Source organism: Scardinius erythrophthalmus (assembly GCF_964197995.2).
Source record: "Scardinius erythrophthalmus genome assembly, contig: HAP1_SCAFFOLD_103, whole genome shotgun sequence".
Taxonomy (NCBI): Eukaryota; Metazoa; Chordata; class Actinopteri; order Cypriniformes; family Leuciscidae; genus Scardinius; species Scardinius erythrophthalmus.
In genome coordinates, this window is record NW_028296504.1 from 78,261 (window position 1) to 102,786 (window position 24,526).

The 24,526-nt window shown below is 39.9% G+C and overlaps 1 protein-coding gene across 1 annotated transcript; it reads right to left on the bottom strand.

Annotated features, from left to right (window-relative positions):
* Positions 1-3,049: 3,049 nt before the first annotated feature.
* Positions 3,050-4,357, bottom strand: LOC308686297 (uncharacterized protein F54H12.2-like; the record flags this gene model as incomplete). The annotated part of the gene is made up of 1 exon (XM_081394696.1): positions 3,050-4,357. The coding sequence occupies one exon, from the start codon at positions 4,355-4,357 to the stop codon at positions 3,050-3,052; it is 1,308 nt and encodes a 435-aa protein (XP_081250822.1).
* Between the last annotated feature and the right edge of the window lie 20,169 nt (positions 4,358-24,526).

The window sequence follows — 24,526 nt, forward strand, 5'->3', positions numbered from 1 at the left end:
CTTTCACCACCGCGCACGCCCGACTGGAATTGTACGAATTGATGGACAGACTAGCTGGCCGACTGCTGTACTCGGACACAGACAGCCTCGTATTTGTGTCTAGGGACGGTGACTGGGAGCCTCCTCTGGGCGACCATTTAGGGGAGCTGACGAGCGAAGTAGCCCCCGATGATTATATAACGACCTTCTGCTCGAGCGGCCCCAAATCGTATGGATTTGAGACGGCCAAAGGTCAAGTTTCCATGAAAGCTAAAGGTATAACTCTGAATGCTAAAAATTCCAGAGCTATCTGTCTCGAATCCCTGATTGGTCTGGTTGACAGCTATGTGACGTCAAACGATAGATCCAAATACATCCTGGCTCAGACTGAAAACATTGTTCGAGATAAAAAGACACTCACATTACACAACAAATCAGTCGTTAAAAGGTTTAAGGTCGTCTACAATAAACGTCGGCTTTTAAGCAATTACAGCACGCTTCCTTATGGCTACTGATCAGATGATGATGCACAGAGGGTCTCAGGATGTGTCCGATTTTGATTTCAGACTTCAACACCCTTTCAGCTGTGTCCTATCCGGCCCCTCAAATTCCGGCAAGTCTTATTTTGTAAAACTTTTGTTGGAAAAAGGTCTGAATATCATTTCCAAGAAAATTGAAAACATTGATTGGTTGTATGATTGTTGGCAAACTTTGTACGATGATTTACTTCAATTGTATGACATTAAATTTATACAAGGAATACCCCAGAGTCTGAATGATGATGATTTACTGCCTGTTACCACCGCTAATCTTCTCGTGGTGGACGATCTCATGGAGCAAGCTAGCGCTAACGTTGAACTGCAACGCGTTTTTACGCAATATTGCCACCACAGGAATCTCAGCTCTATTTACATAGTGCAAAATTTATTTGCACAGGGTAAGTCCAGCCGAACCATCAGCTTAAACGCCAATTATATGATCCTGTTTAAAAATCCTCGGGACGTCCATCAAGTGGCGATGCTGGGGCGTCAAATGTACCCGGGAAACACAAAATACTTTATGGAATGTTATCAAGACGCGGTCGACCGACCTTTCGGCTATCTCATGATAGACTATAAAGCAAAAACTCCGGAGCAGTACCGTCTCAGAACAGGATTGCTTTCGGATCGTCAAGTGGTTTATATCCCGAAAAAAAGAAGAGCGTGATAACCATGTCCGCCAGACTTTGTAAGCATCTGCCGGTGTTAAAACTGCTACATAAAGCCACTCCTAAACAACGACGCCTTATTTTACAATCGGCGTCCGACGAATTCATTTTAGCGCTCTGTGAACTGGCTCTAAACATCCTCTATGGCGTCATTCCGGTCAACAGGCAACAGTACCAAAAACTGAAAAAGAGAAAAGCGGATATTAAATTTGTAGCCAATAAAAAAATTGGCATAGCGGCCAAGAAACGAGTCTTCAACCAGAAGGGAGGGTTCCTGTTGCCGCTCCTAAGCGTAGCCTTGCCGTTTCTCACGAACTTGATAGCAAATTGCTAGGATGGAGTATGCCGAGAAGATGTATTTAGTCCCTCACCATCAGCTGGACAAGCTCAAGAGTGAAAATGCTCGCGAGAACATTCAACAGACCGTGGAGAACGATTTGGACGACGCCATAAGAAATATTTTACGCCGCACCGATTTGAATCCTTACGAAAAAGTCAAACTTTACAGCCATACCCTGAGCAGGTTTTTGACCATCGTTAAACAAGGGGATCGTGAGAGCGGTGTTTTAACGCTTTCGTTACCGGATCTTGACCCCGGTCATAAAGACGAATCGCCGGCTGATAACGTTGAAGACGGTAAAGTTGAGTGGGCTGTCGTCGACGAAGTTCTGAAGAATGTGCCATCGAGAAGTGTGAAAAACAGCAGATACATATTAGACAAGATGTCTAAAGCTAAAGGACTGAGCTCGTGGAACGAATCTGGGGAGTTTGTGTTCAGGGGTAAAGCCGTACAAGGTTCGCACATGCTCGATTTGTTGAAAAATGTTACGGCCCCGCAAAAGGTCAGGGATGACCGGAGACCTCTAGGATGGTCCGAGTTTCTACGGGCCTTTGCCGAATTAAACATTCCTTTTTCTATGGTGCCCAATCAACAGGTCAGACGCACGATTAACTCTCTAAAGAGTAAACCTCTAGAACCTTTTAAAAAAAAGACGCAGAGATATTCGCCTCGCCTGGCTCCAGATTTCGGAAACTCGCCTCTAAAGAGTAAACCTTTAGAACCGCCATCACCACCTGATAGACCTTATAAAAAAAAGGCGCAGAGATATTCGCCTCGCCTGGCTCCAGATTTCGGAAACTCGCCTCTCACCCCATCGACGCCTGTTAGACCTTATAAAAAAAAAAAGGCGAGGAGATATTCACCTCGCTTGGCTCCAGATTTCGGAGACTCGCCGGCTATCGGCCGAGGGCGATGGTTGGAAATGTAACGATGTTGTGTGAGCATTAAATAAAAGACGATGAGAAATATAATGGTTTAAGCTTTTTTTTTATTTATTTATACATCAAACACGTCTGCACGCAATGAATGCAGGATAACATTTTATCATTACATACATGCGGTCTCAATCTCTTCACAAAGAGGGACACAATTTTATCATTTCTAACATAATCATCGGTGTATAGTTTCATCACATGGTTATAGTCGCGACCTCTGGCTAAATGATATAGAAAAAACACACAGTGCTGTCCGCAGGTATCCGATGAATAATCCTGGACGCGTCTGTCGGAATATAATACGTCGACGTCGTTGACGGCCAGAAAGTTATTGATGCTGATTGGAAAGCGGGGACTGTTGGGAGGATTGCCGAAGCTGTCGAAAAAACACGCGGTCCCCTCTCTGGCTAAATAAACGGCGACCCAATGCTCACCCGGCAATTGAGCCGGGTCGGTATTAATGATCCCCATCGACGGTAAGATCCTCAGAGGTTTTTGGGGTAGTTGATCGCTCGGTAGAACCCCGAGAAAATGAGCCCTGCATGCTATTTTATCCACGATAGCTGTGAGTTGTAGCGTGTTCATCTCTCAGTAGTGATCAATCAGTACCTGTCTGCGGTTAGACACTTCAATGAGGCTGTCGAATACTGCGTAAATTATTAAATTAATGGTATTCGGCAGCGCTTGTCTGAAACGCGCTTCGACTCTGATGTTCCCGGACTTGATCAGGGAAATGTGCTGGCCACAATCCCCGTCAGGCGATAAATTAAATGCGTACAGCGTGTATCCGTTCAGGAAATCATTCCTGCCGATACAGAGCGGTTGATCTTTAAGGTGTCTCCCGGTCGTCATCGCCAGCTGATAATATTCGCGTACTGCCAAACCGGCATCGAAATTAGGTTGTAGAGGCTTGGCGGGGAATTGTTGACCGTCTACGTAGACTGCTAGGAATTCCAGATTGTAATGTTTGAACGCGAATGGATTTTTTTCGTAGGAGCCGGTGAATGCGTCGTTGTCGACCATAGCGATAACGATAGACTTTGGCAGTGTTCCTAAAAACAGATTTTCTTGATTCGAAACACGAGAGCCGGCGGGTATGGAGAACAATTTTAGACAGACCCTATCGATGGGATACTTGGCCGTGGTCGAAAGCAGCGTCTGGGCGTGAGCCAGTCTCACCGGCGGCGATACAGAAACTTTTTTGACAAATAGGGACGCCGCTACTATATGTAATTTGTAAGCCACGTCGTCGGATCTCATCAGGCAGAATTCATCCTTTGCCCGTATAAAGCGTAATTTGACGTCTAAATTGCTAATTAAAAGCTTCTGTTGAAAGAATATATCGCTGTGTATGGGGGCAAGAAGTTCCACCTCCCTGCTTCGAGCGGTGTAGGTCGATCTCTTCATCAACCCTTCGTTACGGCCTGCTGGGTCGCGCACATCCATCTGACCGGCTGTGTCTTTGTGAAACAAACCGGCGGAGAAAATAGATTCCAACGTATCTTTACCGTAGTTGAGCAGACTTTCAAGGATACAGCGATAGGGATAAGTTCCGGAACTCTGTGATATCAGGCGGTCGCCGAGGGTTACGTCGACTTGTGAAAACATACTAGCAGCCAGGTAATTTATTGGACCCACCGTTGACGGGTGGGCAATATCGGCTCCATCAGGCCCTTTGATTTTCACCCGTAGATAGATCATCGTGTTATTGAGATCCAAATAATCATCGCCGTTGCCGGCGATAAAAAACTCCAATGGTGCAGAGTCCGATATGGCCGATAATGGGGTTACTTCTAAATAGCCATTTTTCTCAATAACGGTCTGCGTCAGCGGGACCGTAAATAGGTCCAACTCGGACTTGATGCATTCTCCCGACATGCGGTGCAATAACGCCATGTTAGAAAATGGTTTTTCCGACTCTCCTGATCGTCGCCTTTCGACTAACAGACGTCTTACGCTTTCTACGTACGACTGAGCGTTTCTTTGGTCCAAGTGTTGTTTTCTTCTTCCCCGACTGACCACGCCTCCTCACACCCGGTGGTTTAGACATCCTCTTACGAGCCATGACCATCAGACCCGATCCGTCTTGAGCTTTATCGTTATGAGATCGCGTGAATACGTTGGAGACGACGTCGGATACTATATTTTTAGCGGCCGATTTTAGATGGGGTTTCGCGATGCTAAATCCTCTTTTTAACAGAGGTATAGCCATCCTGAACAGGCCTCTGAAAAGACCCCCTAAGCCTGCTCCGTACATAACCCCTCCCCCGGCATACCCTGGTAAACCCCCGCCGGCCTGATTTTGGTAGTAGCTGACATAGTCAGCGTTTTCTCCGGGTCTATAATAAACCATTTTTTGGTTTAAAGTGTAGTTTTACGATGACTTTCCCGTAAGAAAATGGTACTTCTTGGTTTTGATCGTCCTTCAACTCTATGGTGATGTCGGTGATGTGATCCTTATTGATCGATGCGTAATGCGGGTTGTCGTATCTAGCAATGACCGCGTCGCTGCTTTTACCCGATATATGTACGCATCTCAAAAGGGGGACGTGCGAATCACCGACCGCTTGATACTGGATGATGTCTGTGTAAACGTACAATGTGTAGAACCCCGCGTTGATATCGCATTGATGAGGGGCGTACATGACGACGTTTGCGGTAAAATCGGGTTTTTTATGATAGTTTAAACCTCCGAGAGGTTTTAGCGTCATTCCTAAAATAGTGGCGAGCCTCCCCCGAAAACTGACTGAAATGTTGGGTTTCGCGACCAGAAACACCTTGTTTTTTAATTCGTCGTGATTCAACACGGCCACTGGCGCCATAAGTTGATTTATAGCACGCAGTATCGCCCGAATGTTTTGGTAGTAACCCCCGCTTATGTATAATTTCGTAATATTAGAAAAACCGATATTTGAGTCTTTGGAGGGTTCCGGGGCCGTGTGTAGGATAAAATGGCCATCTTCGTCATTAAAGTTGTACCAACTCCTAGGATATTCGATTTCGGCGAGTCCGACTTCCCATTGTCCTTTCAAGTCTATAGCTTGCGCCAGCCGGGTTGTATAGGCGGATATGCGATTTTCGGGATAAACCGACCTAGATGCATTGCACGGCAACATGACGTAGAACCCGTGATCATCCATGGCGGTCCTTCGCTCGTATGACCCCATCCGTTAATGGTCGGGGTGTTTTAAGTCCAGCAGAGTTTTTTTTATCTATGTAACTATTAAATTTTGAAGGCCAGCCTAGCCATTTCACTAAAACAAGCGTAGACTTCCCTTGTTTTTTCTGACCTAAAATCTTTTCCACCTTAAAAGATTTGTTTTTACTCACAATTATTTTTTGCAACTCTTTTTCATAAAAAACCCCCTCGATGACATCACCGTCATAATCGGTGAGTCTGTAGACCGGTGGTTGACGCGGAATACACGCGGACACGGTGAAGAACTCCTCCGTGTAGTTCTGCTCATAACCTTTGGCGAACGGACCTCTCACTTTAGAAATCCTGACGACGTCGCCGACTTTGAATTTAAATACGGCTCTCTCGGCCTTCTTTATATCGCCGTACAAGTTTTGAAACACTTGACCCTCGTTTACTTTGTTGACGTCCAAGGGTCTCATTCTGATACTTCGGTGATAACTGCTGTTGTAGCCCTGCATAATGTCTTGTAAGACATCTATGTATCGTCGGGAATTTGTAGCCGTTAAAAATCTCCACATACGACTTTTTAACGTTCTGTTAAATCGTTCCACGACGCTGGCTTTCAAATCGGTAGCGGTAGCGAAATGATTAATGTCGTGCTTTTTCATCACGTCTTGAAATTGTTTGTTAAAAAATTCCTTTCCCTGATCCGTCTGCAATTTCTGCGGCACACGCCCCTCTTCGAGTATAGACTCGAACGCTCTAGTAACCTCTGCACCGGTCTTATTCTTCAGCACGCGAGCCCAGGCGTACTTGCTAAATACGTCTATGCACGTCAGCAGATATTTATGACCGTCATTATCCTTGGCGTAGGCGATCATGTCGACGAGATCGGCCTGGAACTGAGTATCGACCCCGTACACGACCACTCTGTTTCGCTTGTATTTTATAGGCGCTGTTTTGTGTAATGTGTAAGCGTCCTCACCAGCCAGCCATTCCGAAACCTGTTTGTCGCTTAGACGGACCCCGCTGTCTTTCAAGACGGCGTCTTTTAATCGTTTTTTACCCCCTAAAGAGCCAGGGTTGGAGGGGGTATAATAAGCCTCTTTCATGAGCTCCAACATGCTGCCGTTGCACCCGTTGGAGAAGAATGACGGGTACGAGCGGTTTGAATCAATCTTTTATTAAAAAAACGTTACAGGATATAATAGAAGACAGTATACATGGATATAATACATAATATAAGTAAAAATGGATATAATACAAAACATGCATACAGTGACTAAGTAAAATGGTATTAATATAATACAACATGTAAAATACACATTCAAAGTAAAAAATGGATACAATATGATAAAACATGCAAATTGGGATATAATAAAAATACAATATGTAAAATACACAGTCTAAGTAAAAAATGGATATAATGGGATATAATAAAAATACACAGTCTAAGTAAAAATGGATATAGCGGGATTAATATAATACAACATGCAAAAATGGATATAATGACGTTACATAGACAGGATGCAAAATGTCGTCAGTGGTAATCTAACCAGAAAAGAAAATCGCGGCAGGCCATCATGTTTTTGTCTAGGATGTAATCGACGTACATTATGACAATTTTGTCTACGTTTTTAATCACTTCAACGATTCTGATAGCGTCGTCCCGATCTTCGGAGTCATATTCTTTTGATTTCTTCATTAGCTCGGTACAGACATCCATCACATACGTACAAGTACACAGCAGATCGGTGACCCCGAGCGGGGATTGTGATTCACACAGCATATCTAGAACCTGTTTTATCATCACAATGGGTGGATCGTTACCGGCAACACATTTGTCCGTCATATAGTCCCATGAGCTAGTCAGTCCTCTTATATACACCATATTTTTCTTGAGATTAGCCTCGCGCACAGTATCTTGACATGGAGTATCGGGGTGGGATGCGTCCATAATAATCTTGCTCATGAGATCGGTCATCTGGTCTCTGTAATGCTCTTTAACCTGTTAACCGTTGCCAGAGCGCGGGCGCACTGAAGCGGTTTTATTTATATATAGTTCAAAGTTACTATCAGATTTAATGTTATACCTTGACAAACTATACATCATTAAAAAGATATAAGACTCAAGTTTCAGAATTTGACCACTATTGTATTCTGAGAAACTTATAGCGACAGTTATTTCTTAATTTGTGTCAGGAGTTATGAAATGAAAAAATGAGTCGATACCTTTGATATGAATTATGCAGTGTTACCAACTTAGCAATTTTGTTGCTAGATTTAGCAACTTTTCAGACTACCCTAGCAACTTTTTATTTAAAAAGCACCTAGCAACAAATTTAGCAATTTTTTTTATTTATTTGGCAACTTTTAGCAACTTTTGGAAAGTGATTCTAATCCAAACAACACACGTACAAGCTAGCTAAATAGACAGAGCGGTTCATTCATAATTCCTGTGGAAATCGCTGTGAAAACCGGAAAACAAAAGACAACGAGCGCAGGGGCGGGGCTGGTCTATATAGCCAGGCAGAGAGGCTGCGGGCGGCAGCAGCAGCAGTAGCATGCATTTTGCATTTTTGGCAAAATAGTTTAAACACATTTCATGTTTCACTGGTTGATAAGAAAATAGCCTACATTAAATGTAGTTGTAAAGTGTTTAACTGTACAATATCAATGTTGTATTTAAAAATGAAAAAATCTGATCATGAAAAAGTGTTGTTTGTATTACCCTACTTTTACAAATACTGTATGCATGTAGGCCTATGTATACATTATATATAATTATATATATATATATATATATATATATATATATATATATATATATATATATATATATATTTTATATATATATATATATGCCTATTTATATATATTTTTTTATTATTATTTTTATTTTTTACAAACAAATCTAAATTAGCATTTCAAATAATAAACGTGTGACATAATGGCGTAGTGTTGCGTTGCGATTACGTAATGACGTCATAGCGCAATGACGTCACTACGTCATTTAGCAACTTTTAGCAACAAATTGATCTTGCTTTAGCAACTTCTCCTGTAAATTAGTTGGCAACACTGGAATTATGCGCGTCAGCCGCTTTCATTCATAAAAAAACTCCCGTGCCGTCGTCATGACAGCGATACACAAAACAACGTCCTTCCGGGCTTTTAGCTCAAAAATGTGCAGATTTGGAGAAATATTGATATATTCTCATAGGTTTACATCAGATTTCTATAGACAGGAATAATATTTATTGAATTTATACCCAAATGTGTCGATGTAATCATTATGAGCGTTTGCATACTCTGTTAATGTGTTTTCAATTCATACCAATAGCCTGAGGGCGCCCTCGCCGCCCTGTGCACAGTATTAGAACATGAAGAAGTGCCAATCATGTGACAATCCAGGAAGCCTCGAACACACACACAGCTAACAACAGATCGCGCTGTAACATGGAGAAACAGTCGTTTTGAAGACAATAAACATGTTTGCTATGATATTTGAGTTACCTGTGTTTTTCAATCCATGCCAGGTATTTCCATAATAATAGATTATATTTATAATGTAATGCTAATCTATATAGAATCGTTGTGCAGAACAGTATTAGACATTCTCTGACAATAGTATATTTTCTGTCTGATTTTTCATCTGAAGTCAAATTAGATCACAGAAAATTATTTAAAATACTCGATTTGCTTTATAAAGTAAGTTTATAAGCACAAACATGGTTTTAATCTCATAAATTGTCGTGTATTGATGGTGTGCTAAGCTAACATGCTAGCTAGCCCTAGGTGCACCTGCCACCTGGAAGTTATATTTTTATTATTTTTTGAAAGCTTACTGAAATGTTTCTTTATTCAAGAAATGCATTAGATACAGTTTAAAATGTAAGGGTGAACTTTGAGAAAAGAAATTGGTGATTGAAAGTGAAACCATATGAATAGCATGTGAATAGCCAGTCGTTAGTAACTATAATGCAGACAAAAGAAATACATATTTAGAGCCATAACCAGTCTGGAGAGGTGTGAATGTGTTCAGGGGGAGACTGAGACTGAATGGGGCTCGTTTGCACCACAAAACAATAAAGACAATATACTGGATAGATGGTTAGAAGATGGCAATAAACATCAGAAGCATCTTAGCGTCAAATCAAAATAAGGTCACATGACATGGTCTTGAAAAACATTTCACTAAATACAGAGTTTTGGACTTACTATCTTAAGATTTTAAACATAAAATGTTTAGACATGTGGCATTAGCTGTAGTGCATTTCTAGATTGCTCCAGTGCCAACTTCAATTTTATTTTCATGAGGATATTTCATAAAAAATAATTTCTAATAACTTTACAAAACTTTGAAGCTATTTATAACAATTTTTGTCATTATGACAATAATTAATTCTACATTTACAATAAACTGCCAGGTGTCAGCTTTCAAATGAGATCATACTTGTGCTTTTAGTACAAAGGGTTCATGAACTGTATCTGTTTCAGTTTGGGTATGTCATTTCTTGGGATTTTTCAAAAGTGGGGTTGCAGCTTAACAGGTTAAACAATAATTCCATACACCACTTTAGGCTACAGGCTGCACCTGATTTCTCTCATCATACTGATTATAAGCAATACCGTACATTAAGACTCCGCCCATTACAGTAGTGGCCATTTTGAAAAGTACAGTATTCAGTTTTTTCGCTACTCCTCCTTCAAATTTTGTCCAATTTTGTCCAAACTTGTGCTCAAATGATCTTCGGACTGAGCCGCATAGAAATGACTGAACAGAATTTTTTTTTATACGGAAAAAAAAAAGTTATGATGTCGCAAACTTAACGAGGTCCACCCAAAATTGGCTAAGAGGCTGTATCTCGGCCAAAGTTTGATCAATCGAAACGAAAATTGCGACACTTCATCGGAAGCATGATCTGAGGTTCCATGCCAAAGTTGGGAACAGCGCCACCTATGGGTCATGAGATATGAAAAATTGGTATTTTGGTCAATAACTTTTGAACAGTTTGTCAGAAAATAATAAATGTGGTATCTATGGATTCATTGGGTCATGCCGAATCCGTGGATACCGAATTATCTGAGATTGGATGTACCACGAGTCCGCCATTTTGAATTATGTCATAATTTGCAATAACTTTTAAACTATTTGACATATCTTCACAAAATTTAGTATGGATCATCGACACAATGTCCTGAAGGTACATGATAAGATTGAGCACAGCGCCACCTAGTGTTCCAGAGATATAAGGTCTTTTGTAAAAACGCTTATAACTTTTGTAAATATTGTTCAAATTTTTATTTCTTTATGTCATTACATTCTTTGGCTTATGCCGATTCCGTCGATATCTCATTTGTCATTTTCCAACAATGTGACTATCCGCCATATTGGAACAAATGAAAAACAGTTTTTTCGCTACTCCTCCTTCAAATCTTGCTCAATTTGGTCCAAAATTTGATCAGATGATCTTTGGACCGAGCCGCACAGAAATGACTTAACAGATTTTTGATATTCGGTAGCGTTCCCGAGATATTCGTCTCCGAAATTGACCTAGCCTGTGTTTGTTGCCTTATGCTAGTTAGCTTAACATAATAATGTTAGCATGCTAATCAGATGCCTTTCTTTCTAATGTGGCTCTTCAGCTATCAGGATAACCATAAGATACATTAGCATTAAGCTAGCTTAGCATGCTAATCTCGTTAACATGTATTTTGTCTGCTTATTCTTACACTGAAACCTCTGCTCTGCAGCTTTGTAAAACATGTCCTCTGGGTGGCGCAATCTGTTCAACCATGCGTCATGAATCCCGAACCATTCTGGTCGTGGGTTCGAGACCAGTGTGGGGCGACTTTGAAATTGTATATAAAATTGTAATTTGAACTCCTTTATTATCTGGGTAAGAGCTGTACTAATGTTTCTAACACTGGGATTAGAAATGAATGTATTTTTTTTCTACATTCTGTGTTCGTTCTCATCAGAACTTCTGTTCATTTTGATTTCATCTTATCTGTACCTCTGAACCCATCTGTTCTTCATGTACACTCTATTTCTGCTGTTTTTGCTCTTCTGGCTCCGCATTGCGCTACAGCCCTACTGTGCTACAGCGGCTTGGCCCCGTATTGCTGCTTGCAGCTATATTTCTAGTTGTTTTTGGACCAAATTACTTACTTTTAAGATGTGGATTGAATGTATTTTTTTAGAAATTCTCAAATAATACTTTTTGCCAAGGTTTTATAACATTTTATTATTCATTATTTTAATAATTTTAATAATTATTATATATATATATATATATATATATATATATATATATATATATATATATATATATATATATATATATATATTATAATTATTAATTATTTTATGTTTTTCATTCTTGATGTTTTAGAGTTTCACCCCTTCATTGCTGAGCACTTTTTTTCTGCATCGTGGCCGATTTGTAGAGAATTTTTGTGTTTTTGTCAATTTCCCATTAATTTCCTATGGGGGTCATTTTTGACCGAAGACCAAAATCGTGACTAATTTTTTTACGACCACTTAGCATGCTCGGATCATGAACTCAATTTTTTTTGTGTGTGTTCACATACCTAATGCCAGAAAAGTCACCAAGTTTCGTAACATTCCGATGAAGCTGTGATTTTTAAAAATTCAAAACAGATTTTTGTAATCTGAATTTATTGGTGTGTATGTGTATAAAAGTGTGTTTGTATGTTTTTGTGTGTTGGTGGGTGTGAATTTTTTGCACTCTTGATGTTGTAGAGTGTCACCCCTTTACTGCGGTGTACTTTTTCTTAGAATCGTGGCTGATTTGTAGATTGTACAGACAAAAATTCAGAGAATTTTTGTGTTTTTGTAAATTTCCCATTTATTTCCTATGGGTCGGTCATTTTTGACCGAAGACCACGAGTGTGACTATTTTTTTTACGACCACTTAGCATGCTCGGATCATGACCTCAATTTTTTTTTGTATTCACATACCTAATGCCATAAAAGTCACCAAGTATCATAACCTTCCGATGAAGCTGTGATTTTCAGAAATTCAAAACAGAAAATTATTCGGTCAGAAATGGCCGAGGACCATCAGAGGGTTAAACATATTCTTAAATTTGTAATCCTACACTAGCATGGTTAAAAGTATATTTAAGTACTCATTAAGTATAAATTGCCTGCCTGTTCCTGAACCAATTGTGTTTGCCGGCGATCCAATGAAGTTTTTGAAGATTTTAAGATGTCATTTACAGCTTTGATTGACAGGAAACCTATTCCTGTTAGTGAAAAGATGCTGTATTTGAAGAGCTATATTACAGGAGAAGCACGTAAAGCTGTGGAGGGATTCTTTTATCGGAGCTCCGAGGATGCATATCAGAGTGCCTGGACAATTTTAAAGGACCGGTATGGAAATCCATTTGTTGTGCAGAAAGCCTATCGAGACAAGCTTATGAAATGGCCTAAGATTGGTTTAAATGATTCTTTGGCATTTAGAGATTTTGCAGACTTCTTAAAAAGCTGTGCAGAGGCTATGCCCCATGTTAAAGGATTGGCCATTTTAAATGATAGCGAAGAAAATCATAAGCTGTTGAAAAAATGACCAGACTGGGCTGTACACAAATGGAGTAGAATTGTTGTAGAGGAACTTGATAAATCCAGAGAATATCCAACTTTTGAATGTTTTGCCGGGTTTGTTTAGAAGGAAGCCCGTATAGCTTGCAATCCCATCACTGCTTCTCTTTTGTTGAGCTCTAGATCAGTAGATGAGAAGCTGCCTAAAAAAGCAAAGGCTTTAAGTACGAGTGCCCAAACAAAACATCATACATCAAAGACAAGTCTCCCTGTTTCAAAACCAAAGTTGCCATGTCTTGTTTGCAAAGAAGAGCTTCATGGCATTGCGAAGTGCCCGGCCTCTGCTTCCAAGTCAATGGGAGATAAAAGGTTATATATACACATCAAAATAATTTGTGCTTTGGATGTTTACGGAAAGGACATGTTACTAAAGATTGCAGAACACAGCACATTTGTGGAATGTGTGGCCTACGCCATCCAACCTGTTTGCATGAGGATAGAGAGAGGAGGTTTGGGGAAGTAGTGAATGGAGCTTCCACCTCCCCAGAAGAAATTGTCCAGGAAGTCCATAGGGTCTTGTCTCATGCACTAATTCATAATGCTTCTGCCACCACTAGCATTGTCCCTGTAGTTCTTGTCGTCTGTAAATGAACCTCAGAAAGAAATTCTTACATATGCTCTTCTTGATACGCAAAGTGATTCAAGCTTTCTTTTGGAAGATCTTGCACGAGAGCTGAATGTAAATACTCAACCCTTGCAATTGAAGCTAAGTACGTTGACTGCTACAGATACAATAATAGCTAGTCAAGGTGTGCGTGGGCTGCGAGTTCGAGGTTTTCATTCTGAAAAACATATTATGTTGCAGCAAACATATACACGTGACTTCATTCCTGTTGACATGTCTTGTATACCAATTAGAGCCACAGTTCTGCAATAGTCTCATCTTAAACATCTTGCAAATAAATTGCCATCACTTCAAGATTGTGATGTGGGAATGCTAATTGGATATAATTGTTTGACCCCCATTTGCCTTCAGAACTGCCTTAATTCTACGTGGCATTGATTCAACAAGGTGCTGAAAGCATTCTTTAGAAATGTTGGCCCATATTGATAGGATAGCATCTTGCATTTGATGGAGATTTGTGGGATGCACATCCAGGGCACGAAGCTCCCTGTGGCGAGCAGGACGAGGCCGAGGGCCGTGAGAGGGCGGCACGAGGCCGGTGGCGTGATTGCTGATGAGCGACACCTGCGCGACGCACCGGTCTCGAATCTCTCACGGAGGAGCGGAAGCATAAAGGAGGAGCGACGACAGTGAAGAGAGAGAGAGGACAGGCCTGATTTTTATTTGGATGTGTTGTTTCTGTTTTGTGTGTTGCCAGCAGTCGTCCGTGAGGGGCTGCTGGCTTTTACTTTCATTTTTGTATTTGTTTATTTGGTTATTAAAATGTTTAAGTGTTCGCCGGTTCCCGCCTCCTTCTTCCCACAACATCATACCTCGTTACACTCCCGTTCCACCACATCCCAAAGATGCTCTATTGGGTTGAGATCTGGTGACTGTGGGGGCCATTTTAGTACAGTGAACTCATTGTCATGTTCAAGAAACCAATTTGAAATGATTCGAGCTTTGTGACATGGTGCATTATCCTGTTGGAAGTAGCCATCAGAGGATGTGTACATGGTGGTCATAAAGGGATGGACATGGTCAGAAACAATGCTCAGGTAGGCCGTGGCATTTAAATGATGCCCAATTGGCACTAAGGGGCCTAAAGTGTGCCAAGAAAACATCCCCCACACCATTACACCACCACCACCAGCCTGCACAGTGGTAACAAGGCATGATGGATCCATGTTCTCATTCTGTTTACGACAAATTCTGACTCTACCATCTGAATGTCTCAACAGAGATCGAGACTCATCAGACCAGGCAACATTTTTCCAGTCTTCAACTGTCCAATTTTGGTGAGCTCGTGCAAATGTAGCCTCTTTTTCCTATTTGTAGTGGAGATGAGTGGTACCCGGTGGGGTCTTCTGCTGTTGTAGCCCATCCGCCTCAAGGTTGTGCGTGTTGTGGCTTCACAAATGCTTTGCTGCATACCTCGGTTGTAACGAGTGGTTATTTCAGTCAAAGTTGCTCTTCTATCAGCTTGAATCAGTCGGCCCATTGTCCTCTGACCTCTAGCATCAACAAGGCATTTTCGCCCACAGGACTGCCGCATACTGGATGTTTTTCCCTTTTCACACCATTCTTTGTAAACCCTAGAAATGGTTGTGCGTGAAAATCCCAGTAACTGAGCAGATTGTGAAATACTCAGACCGGCCCGTCTGGCACCAACAACCATGCCACGCTCAAAATTGCTTAAATCACCTTTCTTTCCCATTCTGACATTCAGTTTGGAGTTCAGGAGATTGTCTTGACCAGGACCACACCCCAAAATCCACTGAAGCAACTGCCATGTGATTGGTTGATTAGATAATTGCATTAATGAGAAACTGAACAGGTGTTCCTAATAATCCTTTAGGTGAGTGTATATCTTTATAAACATTTAAGTGTGTACTTTTAAATGATCGTATTCAAACTGAAAACAAATATTCTCTGTTTAAGTAATTTGTATAAAACCAACAAGATGTCCAGTATCTCAAACCCTTGCTCATTATTTTTAATTTGACCACACCCACACGCGCAAAAGAGATTCACATGCAAATCTCCACATGGAACGCGAACGCGCTCGTTACCTCAAACACAAAGCACCAAACTTCACAAGTCTCTGCTTTTCGTCGAGTTTGGAAGACACGCCGTGAGCTTACATTGGATTTACCTCAGAAGAAGAAGAACGCGATTTGAAGACAAGAAAGATGTAAGGTAAGACATTCTTAATTATTAGTTTATGTTATTGTTGCATAAACTTCACATTGCTGTTGAACTGTTGCTAGATATATGGTGAATATTATAATATTTAGACCCGTGTTTACTGTTAAATACTGTGTTTGTGGATATCTGCTCAAACGTAGATATGTATAATATGGTAACCATAATGTTTCATATTTTGGAGCATGCTGTGCATTTGAATGTGGAGCGCGCTGTGCGTTTGAAAAGCAAAACGCACCAAACACTAGGCTTCATGTTTTTACTCTAATCTCATTTCATATCATATCATCATAATGAATGGAAACATTTGAAGTAACATATGATAATCAATATATTTTTATCTAGCGTAGTTGTTACTCTGAAATGTTGCTTTTGAAAGATTTATAGGCTGCTATAAGTTATTGTTATTATTATTTTATGCAGCACTGCACATAGCCTATGCCTACAAGGCACAACAAACCTGTTCATTATATATTGTTGGAAACATTTGTGTGTGTGTGTGTGTGTGTGTGTGTATTCTGTGAATTTTAAAAAGCAATTTTAACCAGAAAAATCTAAAATCTATTCCCAAAATCGTGCACCATCAGTATGTTTTCATTTTTGTTGTTGTTGTTGTTGTTGTTGTTGTTGTTGTTGTTGTTTTACAGGGACCAGATGCCCCACGGATGAGTCCTGCTGACTTCAACATTTACATGAGTCTCTGTACATGAACATGGTAAAGTGAAAATCAAACACCTTGGAAATGAAAGGTATGCACAATGTTTTTAGGAATGGCACAAAGGTCTCTGTCTTTGGATCATTGTTTTCAATAATGTGCTTTTTTGTCATTTGTTGTGTATCTTTGGATTATGTTGTGTTGTAAATAAATCCAAACAATCTAAAAGCCATTCTTTTTTTAAATCTCCTCATTCTTTGTGCAAGGTTGCTCAGAATGATAGGGCCTGATAGCTCCTAATAGGGCCATTAGGGGAGAGTCTTTGTCTTTCTCAGGTGTGAAAATCCATACATATTCAGGATGTGTTTACGCCTACTCGCATAAAGCTCTCTTACACAAAACACGTCTTACAAATTTAAAATCAATATATTGTCTTATCTGAATGAGCAGTCAGGATGATTTTCACATAGTTTTGGAGCAAATATTCTAGGCTACGTGATACAATTTTCAAAAGTCTTGTGAAGAAATAATCAGTATGGGTTTCATGGCCTTATTTCAGTAACATTTTTTTTTTGTATTTTCACAAACCACGCATAAATGTCATTATCTCAAAACTACAAACTTTTACATACATGCTGCTGATATATTATTGTAGCAGAGTTTGTGCTAAATACAGTGTAATGAGACTTTAGCCATGACAATGTCACAAGTAACAGAAATAAGCACAAATGTCAGCACATGTCAGAACACCTCCAGGGCCCAGAAAACACCTCAGACCCCAGAGGGTTAAATATCTGGCACAATTATACAAGGCATTATATTTTCCTACTGCAGCTCCATTTGTGGAAAACAACTTTTACGTTGATGCTGGGCTTGTGAGTGTTCCTACAATCAAAGAAGCATCTGATTTGATACTTGAAGCACAAGAACTATGCAAAAGAGGAGGCTTACGACTTCATAAGTTCAATTCAAACGAGAGTGGAGTTCTTTGCTGTGTAAATCCGTCTGAAAGAGCAATAAAATTTGAAATATAAGCATGATACACGCCGTGGCATCCTGTCAGTCATAGATTCTTTGTACGATCCTTTGGGGTTTGTGGCTCCATTCATTTTGAGCGGAAATAATATTTTGCAGGAGTTGTGCAGCAGAATTATTGGATGGGATGAGTTACTTCCGGAAGATTTGTACACACGGTGGGAGGAATGGAGGATGGGTCTTCAAAGATTGAGAGAAGTCTCAATTCCAAGGTGTTGTCATCCACAAGATTTTAGCAAGAGTGTGAGAATAGAACTGCATCACTTTTCGGAAGCTAGCTGTATAGGATATGGCGCATGCTCTTACTTGAGATACAAGAACGACAAATACAGAGTCCACTGCAGTCTCATCATGGCTAAGGCTAGAGTTGCTCCATCAATGGTCACAAGTATTCCTCGCTTGAAATCAGAGCTCCATATTAAGATTGATGAAGAGTTCTTTTGGACCAATTCTCAAGTTGTTCTTGCATGTCTCAATAATGAAGCGCGAAGGTTTCATGTGTCCGTGGCAAACCGAGTCCAGTTGATCAGGGAGAACACCAATGTAAACCAGTGGCTTTATGTGGATATGACAAAAAAAACTAGCTGACCATGCCTCTAGGGGACTTTGTGCATCTGATATCTTATCAACAAATTGGTTGTCAGGTCCCGAATTCTTGTGGAGGGAAGAAGTCTATGAGGAATTCATTCCAACCAATGACTTACTAGTTGGTGATCCAGAGGTTAAAGCGGCTAAGGTTTTTGTTATAAGAAGAAATGACCATGCGGAAATGCTTGATTGTCTTTCAAGGTTTTCATCTTGGACAACACTTCTTAAGGTAGTCACAAGAATTAAGAGACTGGGGTCTAAGAGGAAGAGTCTTGATGTTGTGTCTGCCAAGGAGCGTGAGAGTGCTGCTAAGGCAGTAATAAAGCTTGTCCGACAGCAGGCATTCGGGCAAGAGATAAAGGTGCTTCAAGCTGAAGGAAGTCTTCCCAGTTCTAATCCTCTTTTCAACCTTGATCCAATTTTGAGAGAGGGTATACTTTGTGTCGGTGGAAGACTTAAAGTAAGCATTCATCTCTCAGTGACGAATTTAAGCACCTGTTCATTCTGCCAAAAGATAGCCATATCACTCAGCTTATTTTGCTACATTACCATTCTCAAATATGTCATCAAGGAAGAAGCCAAACTCAGATGGAGCTTAGAGCAGATGGCTTTTGGATTATTGGCTGTAGCAAGTTGGTTGCTAAATTGATAAACAGTTGTGTGCTTTGTAGGAAAGTGAGTCATCCAGTTGAAGAACAGCGTATGGCAGAGCTTCCTAAAGAGCGATTTGAAGCATCTGCTCCATTTACGTATTGTGGAATGGATTGTTTCGGACAATTTATTGTTAAAAGGAGTTGTAAAGAGTATAAGGGGTACGGTCTGATATTTACCTGTTTCTTTTCACGAGCTGTCCATCTGGAAATGTTAGAAGATCTTCCCACAGACTCTTTTATTAATGCTTTGCAATGCTTTATTAGCCTAAGAGGAGCTGTGTCCCAACTCTATTGTGATCAAGGCAGGAATTTTGTCGGAGCCAAGAATGAATTAAAGGAAGCACTTAAACAATGTGATGGCCATGCTTTGCAGATATTCTTGGCTGAGAAGCAATGTGAGTTTGTTTTTAACTCTCCGCCAGCAAGCCATGCTGGTGGTGTTTGGGACTGCCAAATACGTACCATCCGAAATGTATTGAATGTAGGGCTGAAACGATTCATCGAGTTACTCGATTAACTCGATTACAAAAATTCCTCGAGGCAAAAACTCTGCCTCGAAGCCTCGTTAAATTCCTATGACTCGCACTATACGCGCAGGGATCTGATTTTTTCACACGGACCGTTGTTCAATGTTCAGGAAGCACACCATAGCGCGTGATACATTTTGAATTTAGTTGGCGCGATGGCGTAGAGTAACGGTGCGTGTCCACTACAGCGGCAAACTCTGTAACGTCTCCGCTTTGGGGATGTGTTACATCCCAATTACATTTAGAAATAGACAAGCTTTGATTCCAAATGCACCAAGCAAAGATATCCTTTCAATTTTATAAACCCAGCCAATAAAAGTTTATAAAAGTACATTTTGATGTTTGTTTTGAGATTACTACGGAGCCCCCCTAGTCCCACTTTGTCAAAAAAAATTTATTATAACTATCTTGTGGCCTCAAGATAGTAACTCGTGGCCTCAAGATACTAACTCGTGGCCTCAAGATAGTAACTCGTGGCCTCAAGATACTAACTCGTGGCCTCAAGATAGTAACTCGTGGCCTCAAGATAGTATATCTCGTGGCCTCAAGAAAGTAACTCGTGGCCTCAAGATACTAACTCGTGGCCTCAAGATACTAACTCGTGGCCACGAGAAAGTGAGTTTTTTCAAGGCGAACGTTTCCATGTTAATGTTTCCATGGCGACGCATCACGCGATTGACCGCAGCCACAATAATACTGTATGACAGATGTGTCGCTTTTATTTCGCTTTTCCTTTTTTATTCAAAATATTCACAAACTTGCTTACCATGTCATCAACTAGCCTATCTGATATTTCGATTCTCACATACGTGTAAGTGAGTGTGTTTAGTCGTTTAAAAACCTTTATAAATAATCTTGATCTATAATAACATGATGGGCGCTGCAATGTTGTCCGTCGGATTTACAGAACGTGAATTCATCAGTTTCTCCCGAAATAAATGCAAGAAAGTGGCCGGTGAACTGAGAAGAATAGAGTAAACTTTATAGTTCCTTGTCTTGCACTATGTTTGTCTAATATGAATAACACATGTCGGCAAATTATATTTGAATAGATTGTTATTGCTGCTTCCACAGACATCAGTGTGTTTTACAAACTTCAAATGTATTGTTTTACTCGTGCTTATGTGTATTGAAATATCTGAAACCAAAAATAAACATTATGAAGTTGAAAAACTGCTTAGTTGTGATGACAGCGCTGAACGCGTCTGACTCTGGCTCGTTTAAAAACCTTTATAAATAATCTTGATCTATAATAACATGAGATGGGCGCTGCAATGTTATCCTGTCAGTCGGATTTACAGAACGTAAATTCATCAGTTTCTCCCGAAATAAATGCAAGAAAGTGGCCGGTGAACTGAGAAGAATAGAGTAAACTTTATAGTTCCTTGTCTTGCACTATGTTTGTCTAATATGAATAACACATGTCGGCAAATTATATTTGAAAAGATTGTTATTGCTGCTTCCATAGACATCAGTGTGTTTTACAAACTCCAAATGTATTGTTTTACTCGTGCTTATGTGTATTTAAATATCTGAAACCAAAAATAAACATTATGAGGTTGAAAACACTGCTTAGTTGTGATATATGACAGCGCTGAACGCGTCCGACTCTGGCTCAGCGCCAGCCAATGCGCGAAAGCACAGTTTGGATCTGGCAGCACTGAACATTCTACATGTGGCGCCGTACTCTCAGGGGCTAGTTGATGACATGGTAAGCAAGTTTGTGAATATTTTGAATAAAAAAGGAAAAGCGAAATAAAAGCGACACATCTGTCATACAGTATTATTGTGGCTGCGGTGTATCGCGTGACGCACGTCGCCATGGAAACATTAAAAGGAACGTTCGCCTTGAAAAAACTCACTTTCTCGTGGCCACGAGTTAGTATCTTGAGGCCACGAGTTACTATCTTGAGGCCATGAGATATACTATCTTGAGGCCACGAGTTACTATCTTGAGGCCACGAGTTAGTATCTTGAGGCCACGAGATACTATCTTGAGGCCACGAGTTACTATCTTGAGGCCACGAGTTACTATCTTGAGGCCACGAGTTACTATCTTGAGGCCACAAGATAGTTATAATAATTTTTTTTGCCAAAGTGGGACTAGGGGGGCTCCGTAGATTACAGCTGAAAAAGTCTGATTCTTATTTATAATTGTTTTATTTACATTTATTTTTTTATAAATTGTATACATTGTGTACCTGTTTGGCTTGATATTTTATATTCATTTATTTTTGTTCTCAGGTGGGTAATTTGCAGAAGGTGCAATCCTTTTTTGTACTGTTGTATTAAGAAGACAAAACTAAGGCCAAATGGCCTTTACTATTTAAGTTTGTATTCATAGGTTTACATGTTATACATGTTTTACAGTAAGTTGACTTAACTGTATTGTTATATAATTGTTGGCACTGGCACTTATAAACACTAAATGGGTAAAAATTGCAATAAATTGGCTTAGTTTTGGAGCCAAATGTTGGAGTTGGAATAAATACCTCTGTTTTTTTTTAGAAATAAAAGCCAAATGCTTGATCATTTTACAGCCTCATCATTTTCGTTATGCATTATTTGTTTTGGTTGTTTAAAAATACAAAAAATAATAATATCAGATGAATCGATTAATCGATCGATTAAGTGCTAGATTAATCGATTACAAAAAGAATCGATAGCTGCAGCCCTAATTGAATGTTACTTTGGCTCAAAGCTTGGGAAGACTTGATGATGCCTCTCTCAGAACGCTCCTTTATGAGGCCATGTCCACCGTTAACAGCCGTCCTCTAACAGTAGATGGAATAAATGATCCTAATTGCCTTGAGCCTTTAACAACTAATCATTTGATGCAAATGAAGGCAAAGGTTGCCCTTCCTCCTCCAGGGGAATTTGTGAGAGAGGACGTGTATGGTACAAAAGCTTTGGTGCCGTATTCAATATCTGATTGAACAATTTTGGGGTCGGTGGAAGAGAGAGAATCTTCTAAACATATCCATGTGGCAGAAGTGGCATACGTACAGCGTAATCTCAAAGTGGATGATGTAATTATGATAAAGGAAGACCTCCTTCTGAGAAATCAGTGGCAGCTTGGATGAATAGTGGAAACAACTGTGGACTGTGATGGTTTAGTGCGAAGAGTGAAAGTGCGAGTTGGTGAATGGAGATTATTAGGAAAGCAACTTAAATCTTCAATCATAGAAAGACCCGTTCAAAAGTTAGTGCTCCTGCTTGAAAGTGAAAGATGAAGTGCAATAGAAGATTATAAACATACACATTTGGGTATGCATGTTTAACCTAATCATGTTAATGTAATTTCATGCTTATTTGCATAAGGTGGATTATGAAATTGCTCTTAAGATTTCAAATCATGAATTATCTAATGAGGTTGTATTTATCATGTCATGATTGGTGAGAATGTAAGCAACCATTTACAATGCCATATTTACATTCCAAAAAAAAAAGAAAAAAAAAAAGGTATGGATTGGGTTATGAAACAATTTGTGACCCGATCTGGCGAAATGAGTCGGAAGTCGCAACGTTCCATTTTAAGATATGGCCCGATTATGTGGAAAAACAATGAAATAATAGATTTTTTTTGCAAAATTTCAAAGAACAGACATTCAAAAATAATCTCCTAAAGTTTCGCAGTCCAGATAATTGAGTAAAGGTATTTAAATGACTATTAAAGTTTACAAAAAGTTTTACTAAATTCGCTGAAAATGAATATTGCTTTTCTCAACTCCTCTCGTCACCTCTGAGCATTTCCCGGGAATCCCCTCAAACATCTCTGCTCTCCAAATATGGTGTTTCACGTTGTATAGGACCAATCAAAAAGCTTAGAAATGTACACAAACGCTGATCATTTGTCAATGGGAAGCCCCGTTTTGACTGACCGGCACGCGATTGGTCCAGCCATCCTCCTGTCAGACTCATGGCGCTATGTGTAAACAAGCTAGCAGATCTCCTCAGAAAGACATGCCTGTCAGTGATTTTTTTTTGGATCTGGAGACGTGTCATCCTCTGATGACAGCGACAGCAGTGACAGCCCTGTGGTATTTATCGTGTATGGATGTGAGTGAGTGCAATTATTCTGTGAGTGTATTTATCTGCAAGGAGAATCCATTACAATGTGTTTGATTTATTTTAACCCAATATTTAACTGTTGGTATCTCCGTTATGAATGTGTTACACTGTTATTGTCAACTAACCTACACAAAGATATTGCATAGGCTAACATTATTTTGTTCTCTGTTTCCTTGTCTCTCTGCCTCTCTCACTTTCTCTCTCTCTCTCTCTCTCACACACACACAGACACACACACACACACACACACACACACACACACACACACACACAGAGAGAGAGAGAGAGAGACACACACACACCCTCTCTCAAGGAAAACTGTAGCACCTCTGTTCAATCTTTCTGATTTTAGTAAATGTTTGTAAAAGTGCCTTTTAAATTATTTATTAAAATAAAAACTTTAAAATAATTTGAGCTTCAGCCTGGTTTAATAGCATATATTAATGTCTTTGGTCAAATTAAGCTGTACAATAAATAGTTTATCCCTTTAAATGCAATGGATTTTGAAAGAAATATCAACAAAAAACGGGCAAAAAAACGATTTTCTCAAGTTTTCAATTGGAAAAAGAGGACAGATGACCATAATTCAAATGTGTATATCTTTACAACCATTCAAGGTATGACTTTGACTTGGATATCATTTGAAAGCTTATGGTCTCCTCTTTCCATTAATACCAAAATCTCAATTTTGAAATTTGGGTCACTGTGACTCATTTTGCTGGATCAGGTCACATTTGATAGACTTTTGTTTTTTGAATGTCTTCGATGTACCTGTGTGTGTGTGTGTGTGTGTGTGTGTGTGTGTGTATAAATTGTAATCGGAAATTCGCAAACACTTGTGCTGAAATTGTCCTTTGTCGAATATCATAGTGATCAGGTGGCATAATAGAATGACGGGCGGACATGAATGTTGGATCGTTGAACTTATGTCGTTTTAATTTGGATTTCATGCTTTGCATCA